The 21,479-nt window shown below is 39.0% G+C and overlaps 1 protein-coding gene across 1 annotated transcript in view; it reads right to left on the bottom strand.

The window, feature by feature from the left end:
• The window catches only part of RHOJ (ras homolog family member J), a 127,886-nt gene that overhangs the window by 3,806 nt on the left and 102,601 nt on the right, over positions 1-21,479 (bottom strand). The window contains exons 3-4 of the mRNA XM_043986538.1: positions 9,456-9,620; positions 6,493-6,588 (exon numbers count right to left, since the gene is read on the bottom strand). Coding sequence (XP_043842473.1) covers positions 6,493-6,588; positions 9,456-9,620 — 261 coding nt within the window. The remainder of the gene's footprint in view (positions 1-6,492; positions 6,589-9,455; positions 9,621-21,479) is intronic.

Here is a 21,479-nt window from a genome sequence, read left to right as displayed (position 1 = left end):
CAACTGAATCGAAGGAACAACAAATGATAACATAAATAAGAGAGATGTGAAATAGAATCAATAGGATTTGGAAGTGATGGGGAGGAAAGTGTCATGGTGCAGTCAGGAGGAAAGGAAGGTGTAAGGGGAAAGATAGTAAGTTCAGTTTTGGACATGTTGAGTTTAAGGGCCTGGTAGGAGGGCTATAGGTAGACATGCTACTCTGGGTCTCAGAAGAGAGTTGTTAAGAGCTGTGTAGACTGGGCGGTCATTTGCAAAGAGGTGATTGTTGAAGCTATGGGAATAATGAGATGGTTAATGCAGAACATTTGGATATTAAATGAGTGTAGAAGTATTTAAGTGACTCCTATGTGCCATGTACCAGACTAGGCACTGGGGATAAAAATATAAAAGAGTGACAATCCTTTAAATGGAGGATACAGAATGTTAAAATCAGAGCTTTGGGGAATAATCATATTAAGTGACAGGGAAGACATTATTGATAACATTTTCTGTAACTTTTGTAAAAGGTGCCCTGCATTTAGTAGCTGTGAAAAAATGTCCCATCGTGGTAGAAAAATACTGGAGGAAAGAATGTTAGATGTTAAAGGTTAGGGCTATTTTTAAAATGACTTTCATTTTTTTGCTGTTTGGTCTTTATAACAGTACATAGATACTTTGTAATTAAAGAACACAGTTGGATACAAGGGAGAGAGATAAAAGGCAGAGACATAAATTCTCTAATTATGTCATAAAATATGTCATCCATTTATTTTTGGATTTTGCCCAAGTTTATTTTGTTTGATTTTTATCAAATCTTGAAAGCATGATAATCTAATTAACATTTCAATCTAATGACTATTTGCCATTTAGCCACTCCTAACAGTCATTGGAAAATACCAAAAGACATTTCTAATTATTTTATAGCTAGTATGTAAAACTGGTTGTAATATATTCTATCAGTGATTAAAAACCTTCAAGTTGCTATGATTTTAGAAATTATATGGGATGAATAAAGTCATTTGAAGACTCTGAGGATTTAGAAAGTCATCAATTAGGGAGTTTGGTGCTGTTAAGTCAAGTCAACAAGCATTTATTAAGCATCTACTATCAGCCAAACACTGTGGATACAAAGAAGGGCAAGCAACAATCCCAGCTCTCAAAGAGCCCACGGTCTAATGGGGGAGACCACATAGAAACAAGATACAGATTGGATAAATTGGAGATAATCTCAGAGGGCTTATAGAGGACCAAGAAAGTCTTCTTTCAAGAGGCAGGACTTTGAGGTTTTAAGGAAGACAGGAGGATGACAGGCATGGAGGACAGACTGTGAAAATGTCCAGAGTCAGGAGATGGAGGTCTTGTGAGACAAGTAGCAAGGAGGCTTGTCATTGGATCATAGAGAATGAGGAGAGGAGTGAGGTATAAGAAGACTGGAAAGGTAGGAAGGCCATGAAGGGTCTCAAAAGCCAGACAGAGAATTTTATATTTGATCCTAGAAATGATAGGGAGCCACCAGAGTTAACTGAATGGTGGTAGGGGAGTGACAATGTGTTTTAGGAAGACCAATGTGACACCTTAATGGAGGATGGACTGGAGTGAGGAGAGATTTCAGGCAAGGAGAGCAACCAGGAGGAGGTTATTGCAATAATCCAAGCTTGGGGACACTCCTTCTGTCTCTACTCTGAATGGTGACTTGCCATATCTTGCTTTTGTACAGCCTGGGAAAAACCCAGGATTTCTAGGCTTCCAGTTCAGTTGGAAATGCAAGTGTGTCCAGGTATACTGTAGTGTGCCATACAGAAAAATGAGGGTGAAATGCTCTGGAGCAGAAGCTCCTTTTAGATGAGTGGCTCTGCCCTTTGGAGTCATGGACCCCTTTGGCAGTCTGGTGAAGCCTTCGGATTCTTTCTCAGAGTAATGCATGAAATAAAATGCACAGGTTTACAAAGGAAACTAATTGTGCTAAAAACAAACAAAATATAAAAAATACAAAAGCATAACAAATACAAAGATATTTTTAAAAACTTCAAGTTCAAAGACTCTGGGTTAAAAAGAAAAAACTTGATGCTACATGGAAATAGGAATGGATTCTGAGGATCATTCCTCTAACAGGCCAGGCATCAGAAGTACTAGATCTTTGTCCCAGTTCTGCCATTACTTTTGTGGCCTGAGGCAAGACTTGGACTCCTTCTTAGTCAATCTCTTAACAAAAAGAGAATAAGAATATCAGTCCTATTTAAATCCAAGGATTGGAAGAAAGCTAGGCACAGAGTGGAAGGATCATAGAATTGGAAGAGAGCTCAAAGGTCAGTTAGTCCAACCCCTTCATTGTCCATATACGGAAACTGAGATCCAAAGAGGATGTAACCTGCCCAAAGTCCCTATACATAATAAAAAGCAGAAACAGAATTTGAATCTAGGTTCCCTGCCTCCAAAGCTGGCACACATTCTGTTAAAAATCAATGCCTTTCATGAGAAGTCCCAGGTTCTGCTCTTAGTACTTCCACTGGGTCCTTGTGTGACCTTAGGTAAGTCACTTTATCTTCCTCTTTGTGTGTGTATGTGCGTGCGCGCGTGTGTTTTGTTTTGTTTTGTTTTTTGTTTTGTTTTTGTGGGGCAATGGGGGTTAAGTGACTTGCCCGAGGTCACACAGCTAGTGAGTGCCAAGTGTTTGAGGCCGGATTTGAACTCAGGTCCTCCTGAATCCAGGTCTGGTGCTTTATCCACTGCACCACCTAGCTGCCCCGCCTCTTTCCTGTTTTAACATGAAGTGGTTGTACTAAAAAAAAACTCTTAAACTTACTTATGGTCTATATTAGGTCTAGATGGATGATTCTATAAATGAACTTCTCCTGATAATGAGTGGTACATACTGGGAGGATGCCAACAGAGAATGAGGGTGAGAGGGAGAGTGAGTTGATGTAAGGGATATAATAGCAATTAAAGTTGGCAAAAGGTGGAGGGGACAGGAAACTATGGAAACTGGTGGGAAGACCCCCAAACCACAAAGGAATGGCAAGAGGGATAGAATTGTGAAAGTCTGGATGCGATGAACTAAAACTTCCCTCCAAGGCTGTCTTTAGCCAGGAGAATGATGAGTGTCAACTGCAAAGGACAATCTTGAAAAACAAAAATGGAAATGAGGTAACAATTTTGAAAAAAAGAGAGAAGCAGGGAAAGAAAAAAGAATGGGAAGGCTAGAGAGGAGAATGTAAAGAAGGCAAAGATCTGTGTTTTGTCTGTTTTGTCCTCCATGTATAGTATTAGAGGAGAGAAGGGAAGAAGGAAGAGTTAGGATAACTAAAGTCATGAGGGCAAGAAGGCAGAGGAAAATTACCTTGAAACAAACAATCCTGAACCCTCACCAGAGATTGTTTCAAGGTAATTTTCCTCTAATAATATACTTGTGCATGGCTGTAGTCCCTATGGCTAGGTTGGATCCCTTGAGTTTGGAAATTCTGAGCTGTAGTAGGGCTAAAGATGATGGGTTCTTCATACAGTCTGGCACCAATATAGTGGGTCTCCAACAGTGGAGGGCCACCAGTCTGCTTAGGGAGGGGTAAATTTACCCAGGTATGAAAAATGGAGCAAGTTAAAATTTCCATTAAGATTGAGATCCAACGCATGAGTGGCTGCTATACTTCTAGCACAGGTGAGATAGAGGGAGCCAATCTAAAATAAAGCAATACTAAACAACGACAGCAGCAAGAAACTGGAAAGAGCTGGTGTAGAGGGAGACATTGAAGAACAAAGAACAAAGTGAGGTGTTTGATAGTGCAAAGAGTTGGAGAAAGGTAGAATAGATGGATGGCAAAGTTATTTTCTTTCTTTTTCTTTCCTTCCTTCCTTCCTTCCTTTCATCAGAAAGAAAAGAGGAAAGGATGGGTGAAGACAGAAGAGTTTTGAGTTATGGAGGAGGGAAACTGAGGGAATTCCCTTTAGTTGATCTTTATCTCAGTGAATAAGAAGCAAGACTATCTGCTTGGAATGTAGGAGTGTGTGTGTGTGTGTGTGTGTGTGTGTGTGTGTGTGTGTGTGAAGTTTGAGGAAAAGTGGAAAAGGTTCAGATCAATACTTGTGAAAGCAATAATCAATGATGAATGAAAGAGTTATTGAGCAGCAATATAAATTTAATATGGATCCACCCAATTATGTTTTGTGAATTTCTATAGTCTTGGAGCAGAGCTATCGCAGAGCTATCGCAGAGCTGACAGCTTTGTGAAATGTCAATGCAGAAGTATAATTCAATTTACAGAAAACTTTTCAGAAGCACACCCAGTGTATAAAATGAAGTTTGTCCTCAATATGTGAATTTTGGCATCAATTTTAGCCAGATATTTGCAGGAACAGGAAGACACAGTGGACATGAACAAAATTTAGATCTTAGCAAATACTTCCCCAGACACTTTTATAACCAAATAACTATTGCTGCCAAGGAAGGACATTTAAAAAAATAAATCCAGCTGTGATTATTTTGTGAGTCCCAGGGAAAAAGTTCATATTCCTGATGTGGTTATTTATTTATTTATTTGTCTGAGTTAACTTTTAAAAATTCCTGACTGCACACATTCTCCAAGTGGATCAGGAACCTTAGATACCTTCTAATACAACTACTTCATTATACAGATGAGGAAACTAAGGCACAGAGAGTAGCGGCATCGTGGATTTAGAGAAGGAAGAGATTTTCAAGGTCACCCAGTCCAACTTTATTCTTTTATAGGTAAGGAAACTGAGGCCTGGAGAGGTTTTAAGTGACTTGCCCAAGGTCACACAGGTGATCCATAGTGACAGAACTAGGGTTTGAACTGAGGTCCTTTGATTCCAAATTCCCCACTCTTTCCAATGCCCTACATGTCCTCCCAAGTTAAGTGACTTTGTGTGGTCACATATATAGTAGTAGAAAAGGAATTTGAATCCAGATCCCATGACTTCAGATCCAGGACTCATTCCACTGTATCAATTATTGTCAAGTTTTTAAAGTATTAAACGCGTATTAACTTGCTAGTTGCTCATCTAAAGTTTCTCCCAAGACAACCACAAAATGCCTCTAGAGGCTAATTTAAATGTTGCACCTATAATGTGCAGTGAGATTTACAAATAAATAGAATGGATGAGTGATTTTATTATCATAAAATGCAGCAAACAGTAATCAGGAAGGTTGTTAAATCAAACAATAAGAACCTCAGATGTTTTAATTAACCAAATTTTCTTCTTATTAGGGAAAAGACAATCCTGCTAGACAACATGTTAATCAAATGAACCCATTCCTACAGGGCTGGCTATAGGAGAGAAGTTAAATCCTCTCACATCTGTCTCCTCTCCACTCACCTAGTTCAAGCTCCAATCACCCCTTGCTAGACTACTATAGTAGACTACTGACCCTCTCTGCCTCCACTTTCTTCTCATCCTCTATAAAGTCATCAACTTGATACTACAATTGCTCATGCCACTCCAGAAGTTTCAATGGCTCTCTGTTACCTCTAGGATAAATAACAAACTCCTTTGGTTTTTAAAACTTTCATTATCTACCTCTGAATTGTCTTTTAAAAACTGATTTTGCTTTACTCCCTTTCATATTCTCCAGGTTCCAGTCAAACATTCTTGCTATTCCCTGTTCAGAATATTACACGATCTCCTTTGAGCTATTGCTCACAGTTTCCCCTCTTCCTCTCTGTATTCCTCTTCCCTTGCTTTTCCTCATCACTTCCAGCTCTTCAAATTCTCACCTATTCGAATATTTCCTCCCAAAAAACATTTTCTGATCCCTTCTCTCCACAGCTGTTAGTGCTTTCCCACCTCCAAATTACTTTGTCTAGTTATCCCTTCCATGTCTCAGGGGTTAAGGACCACCCCCCCAACCTCCCTCCATTGCAATCTGTTAAATCCACATAAATTTGTTTGGTCCTTCCTTCATACTAGAGAAGTCTGAATTTTTTCTTTTTCTTTTATGGGGTATCTACAGTACCTTATTATAAAATTTGGGTTTATACTATACTATACTATCATACTATACTATACTATTATACTATATTATTATACAATACTGTACTATTATACTATACTATTATATTATTCTATACTATACATATATTTTATGCATTTCTGAGTTTCTAAACCCTTTCTGTGTCATCTGCTGGCTTCTGTGTATTGTCTGCAGCTTCTATAAAACTTCCCCCAAATTCCCATTAATTTTTATGCTGATCTCTAATATATCAAAGCCGTGATGGGGAAAGTCTCAATGTGGAAGGGATAACTGTATTTCCTTACTTACATATTTACTTGTTTGCCCCAGTAGAAGAATGTAAGCTGTATAAGGGCAAGGGCTGTTTCAGTTTTGTCTTGTATACTCAATGCCAAGCATGAAATAAGTGCTCGTTGAATTGATTTGAAATGAATATTAGCAAAAACATGGCAGTGTCTCCTCTCCTGCCAGTTCCAAAGTGCTCACATCTCGCCTTCAAATTATTCTTCTAGAATAAATTTGAACATTTCACTCAAGTTTTACCATACCGCCTTGGCAAGCTTCACTCCATGCTCATAAGTGAGGGGTTTCTCTTTCATGTAGAACAATCGAGCCAACGTTTTGGGGTCATCACGAAGGTCAATCTAGCAAAGAGAGCACATGTGGCAAACTCAGTTTTCCCCAAATTACAGTAGATATTTTCCATTGTGAAGGAGTAACCCCACAAATATACTATAAGAATTTCTTATCTGGGAAATGAACAAGCATATTCATGGTTTAGGACCATAAAGTAAGAAGGCTGATTTTTAAATGACATACACAAATTTCTATCAGAAATGAATGCTGTCCTTCTGAAATGTCACCTGAGCAGTTGATGTGGCAATGCCTGTGATGCTGTCATTTGACTAAACATTCCTGGAATTGCCCCCAGAGTCAGTTTATATGTCAATTTATAGTGTGCATAAGAGGTTTTGAACCATTAAGAGAAGTTTTATTCCCCAAACTATTTACTTTTTTTTTTTTTTTTTAGTGAGGCAATTGGGGTTAAGTGACTTGCCCAGGGTCACACAGCCAGTAAGTGTCAAGTGTCTGAGGCCGGACCTGAACCCAGGTACTCCTGACTCCAGGGCCGGTGCTCTATCCACTGCGCCACCCAGCTGCCCCTCAAACTATTTACTTTTACTGTACATACTGTAGTGAACACCACTGCTCACTAACTGTTGGCTACATGGGAACCCTACAAGAGAGTTTCATGATTTTATAACTACATTTTATTTTTTACTACCCCAAGATATTATCTAAATTCATATTCATTTACTTCATTCACCATACTTACTTCCCAATCCCTTTTGGCAATTTCTAAAAATCAGATCCACCCTTATAGGAAGAATATTTGCCACCAAATATTTGCCAAAAGAAGACAATTCTAAAAGCATTTGGAATGAATCATAGCAAGAATAGTAGAATAAGTTCATGGTGTCCTTAGGTGACTACTTTGATGTGGACAACATTATTTCAGATGGATACATTTGGACATTCATGTTCAATGATGTCATATCAAATTATAGCTATATCACTATGTTTGTACATATGGTAGTGACAGGAAAATAGTTTGACTTTCATGGGCTTTTTACCCGAAGAACACAAAAGTGATAAATGCAATCATTAATTCCAAACCTTATTATACTTGTATTATTCATCTCTTACCAAGTGTGTATTTCCTGCCTTGATGAGCAATATCAACACCTTCCAATAATCACTAATGACATTAAATTAGATAAGGCATCTGAATTTTACATCAATTATTTTTGTAGTGAGTACCCAGGATCAGGCAATATGTTTGGGTACTTTTCATAAAGACAGAAATATAACCCCAATTTATAAGTGGAATATTTATTCTTTCTTGCATATTTCATATAAATATATACAATTTACAATATTCATATATATATATATACAAACACATATATCTTGTTAATTTTTTGAGAAAACACCTCTCTATCCCTTTGTAGATTCCACCTTAGTTTCCTTTGTAAAGTCAGAAAGCAAATAAAATAATATTGCCCATTATCCTAATGCTGTCAGTTTTTATGCAGTTTCTGATCTGCAGACATAGTCATTTGAGTATAAAGGGACAAAATCCAGGTAAATATGTGAAGACCAATGCCATCTTTAAATTCTGCTTGTGTGGGCATAGAGGCAATTATTTGAAAATCATTCATTTGACAAATATTTATTGAGGACCTATAAAGAACAAAGGACTGTGTTAATTACTGTAGAGAATGGAAAGATGAAGAAGACATGGTCCCTTAAAGAAATTGTATAGAAAAGGAGCTCACGGTTTCATATGAAACCCTCTTTTTTTCTTTTAAAAATATTGACATGTTCATGTTTGTTGATAATTGTCAAAGTTATATTAAGAAATTAAAAAAAAAGATTTATAGGATCATAGATTTAGAGCTGAAAGGGACCTTAGAGGTCATCCAGTCTAACCCCCTCATTTTTCTGATGAGGAACAAAGAAAGGTAAGTAACTGTCTGATGAAAGCTACACAGGTAGAGTGAGTAGCAGAACTGGTATTTGAACCTATGTTCTCTGACTGCAAATGCAGCACTTTTTCTAATGCCTTTTCTTCAAGGATCCAGTGATCCAGTTATAGGGATCATGGAAATCTTCAGGAGGAGATAACATTTGAGTGGGACCTAAAAGGAGCTTCTTGAGAGGTGGAGGTAGATGGGTGGCAATGGGGGAAGTAGGCCATTAGGAGGAAGGAATGCCATCAGTAAAGACATGGAGGCAGGGAAACATGGGGTCTGTTTAAGGAACAGCAAGAAGCAAGAAGTTTGGTGGAAGAGGAAGTGAATATAGAAGAAATAGAAGATTATGGTAGAAAGGAAGGTTAAACTTAGACCATGGAGAGTCTTGAGTTCCAAGTTAAGGAGTCTGGACTTAATTCAGTAGGCAATGAGGAACCATTTAAAGTTTCTAAGTAGAGAGGAATGTAATTAACACTATTCCTTATTTATAAAATATTCCTTATATTTGTAAAACCTGGTTAGTTTATAAAGAACTTAAAAGAGTTCTATAACAACCATTTTGTTCATGCAAAACCCATGAAATATTCCAGTTTTATCTCCTTCTCCAAGATGGCAGTGAGGAGAAGTCTTCTTAAATGAAAATAAAGAACATCTATACCAAGCTTCATGTATGGGAAGACCATTATCAAGTTGGCTCTTCATGTCTCTTTTCTATGGACAAAATGACTGGATATAAATATATATATATGTATATCTATCTATCTATCTATCTATCTATCTATCTATCTATCTATCTATCTATCTATCTATCTATCTATCTATCTATCTATGATCCCGAAGCATTTGCAAAGGAAACATTTCTATAGAATACTTATTCGATTCATAAGTTAATCAGCTTTCAAAGATTTTGAAAGGATCCTTTCACTTTTCTTAACACACTCACACATACACACATCTGCATCTTAGGTTTTAACCTGTGTTCCTATGAGGACGAAAGGGACATGGGGCATACAGCCTTTCAGTTCAGGTACCCATTCTTCTTGGACGTTGTGATAGGAGGCAGGGTTTACAACAGAAAAACAGATGAGAAATACATCGGTATTGGGGTAGGAGAGTGGTCTTAGTTGGTTGTAGTCCTCCTGTGGGAAAAACAAAAGAAACGGTTGAGTGATCTGCTGGCAAGTACTCACTTAATTACAGATAGGATGTAAATACAGGTAATTGCATTATTGTATTAGAAATTTTAGTCTAATGTTGTTCTAAATGATAAGGCCATTTTGAATTAGACTTGATGGCATCTGAGAAATATTCCAGTTGGAACACCCGGGGATTCTGCTGTCAGCTAGGAGACTTTTTTTGGAGGGTTTGTTTTACAAAGATTTCCACTGTTTAATTCAAATCCCATTAAGATGAGCTTCAAGGAATTGTCCAGATTCTTATGAGTGTGTGGAATAGCAGAAAAGGATTTACAGTCAGAAGACCTGGATTTATATTTCACTCAGTTACTTGTTTGACCTTAGGGGAGTTGTAAAATGAAGGTGTTTGATTAGATGATTTCTAAAGTCCCTTTTAGCTCAAAATCTATGATTCTGAAATACAGGACCTTTGTCGTATTGGACATTACTAGAATTAGTGGGCCATTCATTGAGGAGAGGGGAAATTGGTTTTGTTATATGGAGATCTTTGTTGTAATGGGATTTGATTTTTGGATATGAGCATATAAGAATAACAAAGGGCCCATGCCAAATTCCTCTCTAAAACATTAACATTTACATAATAGAGTTTGTGAGAAATTGGTACTATATCTTGCAGTGCAGTTTCTAATGTCAGAAATAAAGTTACAGGTCATATTGTTAATGGAATGGGCTAAGTATCAGACAATTTATACTTTATAACAAGACATTTCAGAACAAAATCTGTTCAGGTTCAGAAGGTCTCTGATGAAATAAAGAGCTTGGGAGACAGTAGTGAATGAACTGTAACACTGGGTCACTTTAGAGGTAGTTCTGTAAAACCAGGGTCAGAAAACTTCCATTAGGCATGGTCAAAAGGTTTTATGTAAAGTATTTTAGTATACTTGGGGGCAAAAGATGATGCTTATTTATACGTGTGTTTCCATGACAGTTAACACCATGAAATTCAGAAGAGCCTTTATGACTAGATCAGAGAATTATAGTTGGAAGGGACTCTTAGGCCATCTTCCTCAATTTATCAAGAAGGTTGCTGAGGCCTGGAGAGGGTGTGCCATGTTGGGACAACTCTGGTAGAGTGGGAAAAGCACTAAATTTGGAATCAAGAGCTTGAGTTTTGAGTTAGACTCATTTGATTTGCTAGCTTGTTGACTCAAGTTGTCACTTAACTTCATGGTTAAAATAGACCCTATAAAGTGCCAGGGATGGAGTTAGGAAGACTCATCTTTATGAGTTCAAATCTGGCCTCAGGCACTTATTAGCTGTGTGACCTTGGGCAAGTTTCTTAACCCAATATGCTTCAATTTCCTCATCTGTAAAATGTTTGAGAAGGAAATGGCAAACTAATCAAGTGTCTTTACCAAGTAAACTCCAAGTGAGGTCAGACATGACTAAAATAACTAAACAACAAACAAATCACTTCATAGTGCTGTTCTTGGACTCTAATGAAATAATGAATGTAAAAATACTTTCTAAGAGTGCTATCCTAAAAAAAAAAGAGTGCTATCCTACAAAGATGTCTTTATCTTGTAACAAATGACAGGTAATTTTTTCATGTTTTAAGCATTTGTTAATATATACTTCGGCAGACAGGTTGTATAGTGGATCAAGTACTGACTGGGCTGGGAATCAGGAAGACTCATCTTTCTGAGTTCAAATTTGGCCATAGACACTTACTAGCTGTGTGACCTTGGACAAGTCACTTAACTCTGTTTGTCTTAATTTCTCATCTGAGCGGGAGAAGGAAATGGCAAACCATTCTAGTATCTTTGCCAAGAAAAACCCCAAATAGAGTCATCGAGACTTGGAGACAACTGAAAAACAACAATGCACACTTATGTATATCAGGCATTTCTTTTGTGGTGGAGAAAATAAATAGCTGTCCAATATCTGATGTATACTGCTTTGTATATAAATACAAAGGGACTCTATTTATTATTCTTATTCTTATTATTCTGCAGGTCAATGAGGGTTAAGTGACTTGCCCAGGGTCACATAGTGAAGTCAAGTGTCTGGAGGCCAGATTTGAACTCAGGTCCTCCTAAATCTAGGGCTGGTGCTTTATCCACCATGTTACCTAGCTTCCCCTACCCTATTAATTTTTATGAGAGATACCCTAGATATGACACTTGTTTAAGGAATTTTCCCTGGAACTCTTGCACAAGGACAATGAGCCAGAGAAACTGAGAAAAGTCTCTAAGTTGACTTTGAACTCAGACCCAGAGCTATTTTTTTTTCTTTTCTCAGATGAGGGGCAATGATGGTGGTAATAACCTTGAACTTCAGGTGAAACAAGATTTTACTTTAGCAATTCTTAGCTTTAAGATCACTTTAATTACTTTAACTACAGTCCTGAAATTCTCTAATCAAAATAAATCAATTAAACCAAAATAAATCCAAAATCCATTTTCATTTAAATGATAAGATTATATTCTAGATAAATCTTTTACTTGAGGACCAGGAGCTGGGAGCTATGATATAACAAAGCCATTGAAACAACCATAGTTTGTTGATTTTGGGGAAAAGCTAGAAATCCTTGCTCCAGAGGGTCAGATCAGTGGGTTTTCTGGGATATTGTGGGGGGAGGGGGAGTTACATTGAACATTCAATAGATTGTAGGTACACAGTCTAAAAGACAACAAATCTTTAGGACATATGTGAAACAGTTATAGTGAACAGTCACATTGCTCAATATGGAAAATCCCAGTAGTCTATGGTCCTTTGTACTGATGCTGTGCTCATGACGTGCCATAGGCCCGGAAGTTCTCTAGTACTGTTTAGAATAGACTGAAGCATAGACATGATAGACCTTTGGTCTAATCAGCTGACTTTTGGTTATTTGCCTTTGAATTATCCTCAATACAGTTTACAATCCCAGAAAGGCTTCTCCCCTGCCTCTCAGTAATTTCCCTCAACTGACATTGCCAGGAAAATGCAAACTATTTTCAATATTAGCTTCAGGCAAAACAAACAAACCAAAAGGAAATGAAGAAGACAGGTGAGTGAGTTGCTTTAAAGTTTGCAAAGTGCTTTACATAAGTTATTTCATTTGAGTCTCACAACAACTTTGTGAGATAGATACTTCTTTTTGGTCCTGGAGATGTGATTTCACTAGTGTAGGAATGCCTGGTGAGGAAGCCTTCTCTAGCAATGCCTACTGGCAACTATTCTGCTATCTTGTAGTTATTTAAGCAATTATGTGGAGATGATGAGAAATTAAGAAATTTAAGGGGCAGCTAGGTGGTGCAGTGGATTGAGCACTGGCTTTGGAGTCAAAAGAACCTGAGTTCAAATCTCACCTCAGACACTTACCAGCAGTGTGACCCTGGGCAAGTCACTTAATCCCAGTTGTTTTATTAAAAAGAGAAAAGAAAAGAAAAAAGAAATTTGCCCAGGGTTATACAGAAAGTATACGTCAAAGGTGGGATTAGAACCCCAGTAGGTGGTACAGGTATTATCATTCCCATTTTACAGAAGAGGACACAGAAGCTCAGAAAAGTGACAAGTTAAGTGACTTTCCCATATTTATACAGTATCAGAGGAAAGTTCTGAACACATTATCTTCCTGGTCTCAAGGCTAGTATTCCAGCCCTTGTGCTAAATGGCTTAAAAAAATTTTTTTTTTTTTAAGAATAGAAAGCACATTGCCAAGTAAAATCCAGTGATACATTTTTTGAGTCAAATTAATTTGATTTTTGGATTATCTGTTGTTTTGGATGATCTACCGAGCTTTTGTGAGAACAGATGGTTCTGGCCACATTTGGCAGCAGAGCCAGGTCTGAGTTCATTTCCCTGTATGAGGATGGTTGCTCTGCATTCTTTTCTTTACATGGCACCTCTGTCCATAAACCGACTGAACCTTTTGCAATCTTTAACTCTTTTTGGAATCCTATCCTCTCTACCTACAAGACAAGACCTCCTAACCTGGGGTTCAAGGACTCTCAAGGGGTCTGATGTCAAGGAGTTTATGAACTTGGATGGGTATTATTAATAACTTCTAACTGAAATGGGGTATTTTCTTGAATTATTTAAAAACATGATTCTGAGAAGTGGTCCATACATTTCACTGGGCTGCCAGAGGGGTCCATGACCCACAAAAAAGGGTTAGGAACTCCTACTCAAAAGGAATAGCTGCAAAGATAAGGTGAGTCAAACACCAAGACTATCCTATAAGCAAGCTGATGAAATAGTCTATAAGATATTCAAAACCCAAATATTTTCGGGTGGGGAGACAGAGACTGGTACCATGATGATTTTCTTTACAATTCTGTACAGCACTTCAGCTCGTGGTGAAAATTGAATTGGACTGACTAGCTGGAAGAGATAAGAGGTTACCATTTGTAACCTAACTGGTTTCCCAGGACCACGGAGTTAGCATGGTATAAATATTAAATTTCTCTTGAAAATATGAATAATCCAAAGTCTTAATACAGCATAATGATTTCATCTGAAACTAAATAGGTGAAAACTTATTAGATAGGCCCATTTGGATGGTATTCTTTGGCATGGAGCTCCTAAGGATGATCACAAGATGGCAGCAGATACTGTATAATGTTAATTTCAAAACTGAAAAGGAACTGTGGGAACTATGTGCTGTAGATTTTCTTAACAATCCATTCAGGGAAGTGGAAGTTTTGGGTGGAGATCCTTCCATGGTGAAACAGGATTAACAGAGTGTTTGGAAAGTTTACGTTTATTTAGTTCTTCATCCAACAGTTTGCAAAAAAGATTCCTGATCTAAGCCATGCGTCATGTTGTTAAAGGCATACAAAGATAGTATATGGGGGTTTAGCACACTTTGGGCAGCAGGGAACATTGTGAAGGGGGAAAAGTTTCTTCTCCTTTCCCAACTTCCTGTCAATGACACTCAATGACCTCAGATTACATCCTCCCTTTAATCTTCCTTCCTTCTCTCCCCTCCCCACAATAGCTGTACTTGATGCTTTGATGTGAATCTTTCCTCCTTTTGACATTCATTTGCTCTGGTTAATTCAATGGATTTTCTCCTAAGAGTCTTTTTTTGAAGCCCTTTCTGGGCACAGTAGGAATGGCAGGTGGTAAAGGGGTGGAGGAGGTGATACATGGAAAGAATGATGTGGTCCAAGAAGTTAGAGTTAAGGTAGGATGCTTACTTAGGTGAAGATGTATGTGTTTTGAGATCTGCTAGGAAATTACTGATAATGTTTTAGCCATCAAATTGGAAAGAACCACTAAACTTCAGAGCTGGAAGGTGATTTAGAGATTATCTAGTCCAGAGGCTCAAATATAGGATTGTAACTGACAATATCCCTAAGTGCAGCTGGAACCCAATTAAAATGTAATTGGGGGACAGCTAGGTAGCAAAGTGGATAAAGCACTGGTCCTGAATTCAGGAGGACCTGAGTTCAAATTTGGCTCCAGACACTTGATATTTACTAGCTGTGTGACCCTGGGCAAGTCACTTAACCCTCATTGTCCCACCAAAAAAAAAAAACCAACAAAAAATCTAATTGGGAAATATTTTAATAAGATAAATAAAACTACAATAAGACATAGATAATGTTAATATGTGGTTTTCTAAGTCAATATGCTGCCATCAGGGATCCTTATGTATGGTTTAGTGGATTCCCATTTCTCTTTGAGCTCAACACCACTGATCTAGTCCAATTTTTTCATTTTTATAGATGGAGAAACTGAGGCACAGAGACATGAAAAATGACATATCCACAGTCACAGATTACGGAGGAGTCAAGACCAGCACCTCATCAACCAACAAGTCAACCAGCATTTAATAAGCACTTATTATGTTTCTGGTACTATTAGGCACTGGGGTTACAAATATGACATAGTCCCTGCCCTCAAAATGTTACATTGTTGGGGGGGTTAAATATATTCACAGATAAGTGCATGCTGGATACATACAAAATAAATCAAGTATTGGGGAGGTTGGAGTACACTTATGACCATGGGAATTGGGAAAGGTTCCCTGAAGGAGGTAGCATTTGAGTATGAAGGCAACTAGAGATTCCAAGAAGTAATGGTGAAGAGCAGAACATTCTAGGTATGGGGAACAGCTTATGTAAAGAGAGTCATGGAGGCCAGAGGTGGATGATGGGATATGGAGAAAAACAAATAGGTCAGTTTAGCTGGAGCATAGGGCGTATGAGGGGGAATGATGTGTCATCGGCTTGTAACCTTGGGTTGGAGCCAGGTCCTGATGACTCCCAGTCTTTCCACCACACTAGCGGGTACAAATTAAATTAGTGCTCGGATAAAGCTGTGAGTTTTTCAGGTTACTAACCCTTTATCCAGTCTGTGACTCAGTCTCTGGACCTACCCTCTCCCCCCACTAGTCATGTCTTATCACTGCTGGTGGCTGTTATGAGCTATTTGAAGGGAGATGGGATGAGGAAAAGGGTGGAGATGTTATGGAGAATGTAGGCAGGGCTTGGTCTTGTGTCAGCAGCTTAAGAGTTCTTTGTTAATGGTGCCCATTAAATACAGTCCCTTACCACTGAGACTAGGTAGCATAAATGCATTTTAACTGGGGTTTTCTGGCAATCCAATGCCTGAAACCTAAGTAGTGAAAGACCCAAATGATGGGAACTTGAGGCACCCTGGAAGGAAAGTGAGGGACCTACGGAGGGAAGGATTTATGTGCCCCTTAAATCACAGCATGTGAAGAGTCTGCCTATGGGTGGGGCTGGCTTTTTTGGGTGGCCTTCATGAGCATGAACCCAAAGTTCAGACGGAGGAGCTTCAGGGTCATCAAACTCACAGGACCCGGAGCCACTTTTGGAAAAGACCCATATTGTGAATGAGAACAGCAGAGGGTGGAACTGCTGGATTGTGATGGGGCAGGCGGGGCGGAAAGCAAAGCCCATTTGGTTTTGCTGTTAAACATAAGCACCATTTGGAGATGTGCATATAGTGGGGTGTTGGTTTTTTTTTTTCCCAAGCAGCTCTGAGACTCGCCTCTTCTGTCAAAGAAAAAACAAAAAGGCTTCAGCTTGGAAACAACAGCACTTTGCTTTGGAGCTCCTCCAGATCCCAATTGAGGGCATCAGGGGTCAAATAAAATGTTTTCTCTCTCCATCCTTCTTCCTCTCCATGCCAGCCACGGATGCAATTTCCAGCTCCATTACCCCACGCCCACTAAATAACACGGCCAGATTTGAAAGTAGGTCCTGCTGTAGCTGAATAGAGCAAAAGAGTCATCTGAACCCAGAGCCAGTGATGTGATTACAGGAGTGTTTACAAACTTAGTCCACAAACACCAAATCAGTATCTCATACATCTTTATTTTCTCACAGTTGAGGAAGCAAGATCGTGCCTTTTAAGGTTACTGAGGCTGCTTAGCACACATGAAAGCCCTAACCTTCCTGACTTCACAGTTTGCAAGTCACAATTATGACTTGAGACAGTGAGGAAATCCACATTGCCAGCTGAGAAAAAAACTTGTGTTCCAGGCTTTTAAGGAGTTTCTATACGAAGTTTGAAGTCAGATTTCTTGCTCCAGATGGCTTGTTTGGTTGAGCCAACAGAAGAGGGAAGGGCTTGTTGCCTTCCAACTTGACTCTGGGTTGCTATTAATAAGCCCCAGCTGTACTTGCCTTTCTGGTTGGCCTTGTGCCTCTGCATCCCTTGGAAATTAGAAGGGACTTGGAAATCAAGGAAGGCATTAAACCTTGAGGTGCCATTGAGTTGGGCAGAGGGCCTGGCCCAATCGAAATCTTCCCTAACTCTAAGCTCCCACGGTCTTTAGTAACAGCTGAATGACTGCAGGCTGTTGGGATGGCAGTGTTCTAGTGGGAGATTCTGCTCAGTGCCTTACATGTGTAGGGGGATAGGTTTCTGGCTGAAAAGAATCCCCAAACAACAGGAAACATAATGCTGAATATATATGTTGAAATAGAATACACAATAAAAGCAAAAATTCAGATGAGGTTGGCAGAAAACAATGACCTAGCCTCCTGAGCTTACCTGTGCTTCTGGTAAATATTCATTTGCATGCTAAGCATAGCAGGCCTTCTGGGACCAAGCTGCCTTTGTACTCACTGGTTGGGTTTCCTAGAGTGTTGCTTGATTACTTATCTCCCCAGAGTTCCAGAGACAGAACTTAGGGGCTGGGCATTCTAGTACTTCTGAGCCCCAAAATGTGTTTCCTTTTAATAACAGACTAGACAGCTAATTTTAGCAAAGGGTATTTACTAAGGTGGTATAAAAAAACCCAATAATTCCAAACCCTCCAGATTAGGGATGCACTCTCTGCCTACACTAGATTCCTAGGGAGAATGGGCTCAAACTTCAAAGTATAAAGGTAGTGGGGTACAGGTGTAGAGGACACATATAACAAAAGGTTCACAACTCCTGGTTACTGGAAGTCTTTTTCACCCTGTAGAGAGAGTCCTCATAAAATCCCTTTTCTTGCATTCAGCATTGGCCCTGGATTCAGGAGGACCCGAGTTCAAATCCAGCCTCAGACACTTGACACTTACTAGCTGTGTGACCCTGGGTAAGTCACTTAACCCTCATTGCCCTGCCCAAAAAAAAAAATCCCTTTTCTGGAGTCCATAGCCAGCATTTTTTCCTTACATGGGGTCGTGCTCCCTGAAGCTGATTTCTCTCTCAGTCTGCATCCATATTTGCTCTCACTGCTCAGTTATTAGTTATTTTCTCCAATTACAGAGTGGATGAGAATGAGAAGTAAAACATTCCCAATGGACTCTCTCCCCTCTCTTCTCCCTTGCTGCCCTCTGGGGTATGGGTACAAGAGGGTTTTCTCAAGGACATCTGAGACCTGGAGTCCCTCAAAGTCTCACTGCTTCACTGCTGGTCTATCTTCTGTCAAAATTCCTCCAGTTTTAAAGCCCTCAGAGGCATGTTTAGCTTGTTTAATTATTTAATTCCCTTTTTAATCAAAAAGTTTAACACTGTAAAAAGATCAGTGTGTAAATCACTGTATTTACACATTTAAAACCTTATCTGTCCCTTACAGTAATTATATTACACTGAATAGGGATGTAGCCCAATCCCCTTATATAATAAATGAGAATCTGAGGTAGTTATCTACAAGAGAAATCTTACACTGTGCCCAAACATGGGGGTTGAAAAGAAGGGACTTGGCCTGGGAGGGCACTCTGTCTAATTTTTGTTCATTAGACATGGTGAAAGCCTATCCTTAATAGGGAGGAATTCTAGTCAGTACACACATTCTAGTTGACTTCAGCCTGCAATGGAAGTGGCCCAAGAGAGGTAAAGCCAGAAACTGGGAGCAGAGGGCAAAAGGCCCCAAAGAGACTACCCATCGCTTAGCCACCACTCGATCAGCAGCGCAGTACTCAGCTGAGATCACAGTAAGCCTGTACCTAGCAGGCAAGAGGGGCCCAGTGGAGTGATGTCAAAGAGGATCAGGCCCACCAAGAACAGAGTAATGACATCACCATATCCTGAAGTCTTGGACACATGTCACCCGGCCACATGTGTCCTTGTGTTTCCTGTGTGTGTCTCTCAGATGTGATCCCTATACTTGTCCTCTCTCTCTGCCGGTGGTATGTGTATTTGTAGATGACAATGTTCTAGGTTTATAGAGGAGAATGTTCTATTGCCACTTTTCTTACTATTTTGTTAAATGCTTTTGCTTTGAACTGTGTTCTCTAGCTGACTAAAGAAAAAGTCCACATGAACTATGGTTTTGAGTGGAGGGGGATGCATAGAGTATCTTGAACTTTTTTTTTTTTAGTGATTGGGGTTAAGTGACTTGCCCAGGGTCACACAGCTAGTAAGTGTTAAGTCTGAGGCCGGATTTGAACTCAGGTCCTCCTGACTCTAGGGCCGGTGCTCTATCCCCTGTGCCACCTAGCTACCCCAAGTATCTTGAACTTTTAGTTCAGGATTTTGCACATATTCTGGGGGTTCTACATGTGTTTTTTGGCAGGAGTCTACATGCCATGCAGCTGCCTGAAGCACCTAGTTCTTTGCTCATGTGGAGTTGGGCAAACCTAATCCCCTTCCCTTCCCAGAGATTGAAGTGCCTCCCTAGATGTTAAAGCAGGGATGGGTGTTGGTATGTTTGTTCTTGCTATACCTTTGGAATAAATATTCCTTTGTAGAAGCCATCCCCACCCCTCACCCAATCAATGCACATATGTATCTGTAATGCCAGAAAACTGTTCTCCAGGGTGCACAACTATTAACTTCATTATAATTCAAAGTTTATGTGTTAATAGAGAAGGTTCAAAACCTCTGGTGGATAGTAATCCACAGGTTGCAATTTTTAGACCTTGACTAGGAGACACAAAACCTTGTCCCTCCTTCTGCTGGGGTGCTCTATCTAGACTACCAAGAAATTGAGCTAACAAAGTCCGAGTAAACCTCAGTCAGGGTAGGGTAACCTCTAGGAAGTAGATTGGGACCAAACACTTAAAGCCAAGTGTCCTAAACAGAATTGATCACAACTTCTGGTTTAAAGAGGTAGTTGTACCAAAACATGTTGTTAATCTTGATGTACGTAGATGATATCAAGTCCTATGACTTCACTGAAAAACGCACTAAACATCTTCATCCTGTGGAATCTTTCTCCAGTGATATCAAAATGTTATTGGACTCAATAAGTCTAAATTATTAACATATGCTGAAGAAAGAGACTAAAGGTTTCAAACTCAAATCCAAATTCAGCTAGTGGATACAGGCAATGTTTATACAAGGCTTGGTCTCCTTCAGATAAGATATACCAAACATAAAACTCAAGGAGGAAGCTGTGGCTGAATATGTTAAGAGATAAACTGGCATACTGAAATAAAAGCCCAGTGGAAAAAACATATTTAAAGCATTTAACATATATGCAATATCAGCGTTTTTTTTTTTTTTTGGTGGGGCAATAAGGGTTAAGTGACTTGCCCAGGGTCACACAGCTAGTAAGTGTCAAGTGTCTGAGACTGGATTTGAACTCAGGTCCTCCTGAATTCAGGGCCAGTGCTTTATCCACTGTGCCACCTAGCTGTGCCTGCAATATCAGTCTTAATGTATACATTTGTAACTATAAAACAGCATAATGGATTTGAAAAGTATCCTAACAAGAAACCTTAACAAAAGATAGGGCCCATCACCCAAAGGTTGCTATAGAGGGACCCCCACTGAAAAGGAGGAAGAAGATTGACAGATACTCTCAAAACATTTGACAAATTTGTTATAAAAATGTATAAGAATACCTTTGAAACATGAAGACATCACTTCACTAAGCAAAAAAAAAAAATATGGGCTGATAGGTTTGTGCCAATGAATTTTTCTAATGTAACAAGTTGCAGTTGACCTCCAGCTGCAGCTTTTGAAATAGTTAAGATCCAAGAATGGAATCAAAAGGCCCTCCATGGATGATATTCACATGAACGCAACTACTGTCATGCAGATTTACATATAGAAATGAAAGGATTCATATTGGCATTTTCAGTTCCATGCCACAGAAGATAATGAAGAGTTAGAAGCCCAGACTAGTAGTGACTGTCTAAAACATATCATTGTAGGTTGTAAACATTGAGGACATATTGAACACCTAGCAAGACATTATCTAGTGGCTATAATTATGCATCAGAAATTTGATGTCTTTTATCGACTCACAGACAACAAATTCTTATGCTACAAATACAGACCTCAAAATATCCTTGAGAACAACTGATAAAATGAACTGGACCATTATAAGACACCATTGATCTGCACAGATGTGCCAATATTAAATACACATAACGTCCAAGATGCATGTAGCTTAAAACTTCTAAAATACAAAGACACAGCAGAAGAAAACACATATATAACATTATAACAGATAGAGAA

Source organism: Dromiciops gliroides, chromosome 2, assembly GCF_019393635.1.
Source record: "Dromiciops gliroides isolate mDroGli1 chromosome 2, mDroGli1.pri, whole genome shotgun sequence".
In the NCBI taxonomy this organism is placed as follows: Eukaryota; Metazoa; Chordata; class Mammalia; order Microbiotheria; family Microbiotheriidae; genus Dromiciops; species Dromiciops gliroides.
This window is presented reverse-complemented; position numbering and strand designations above follow the sequence as displayed.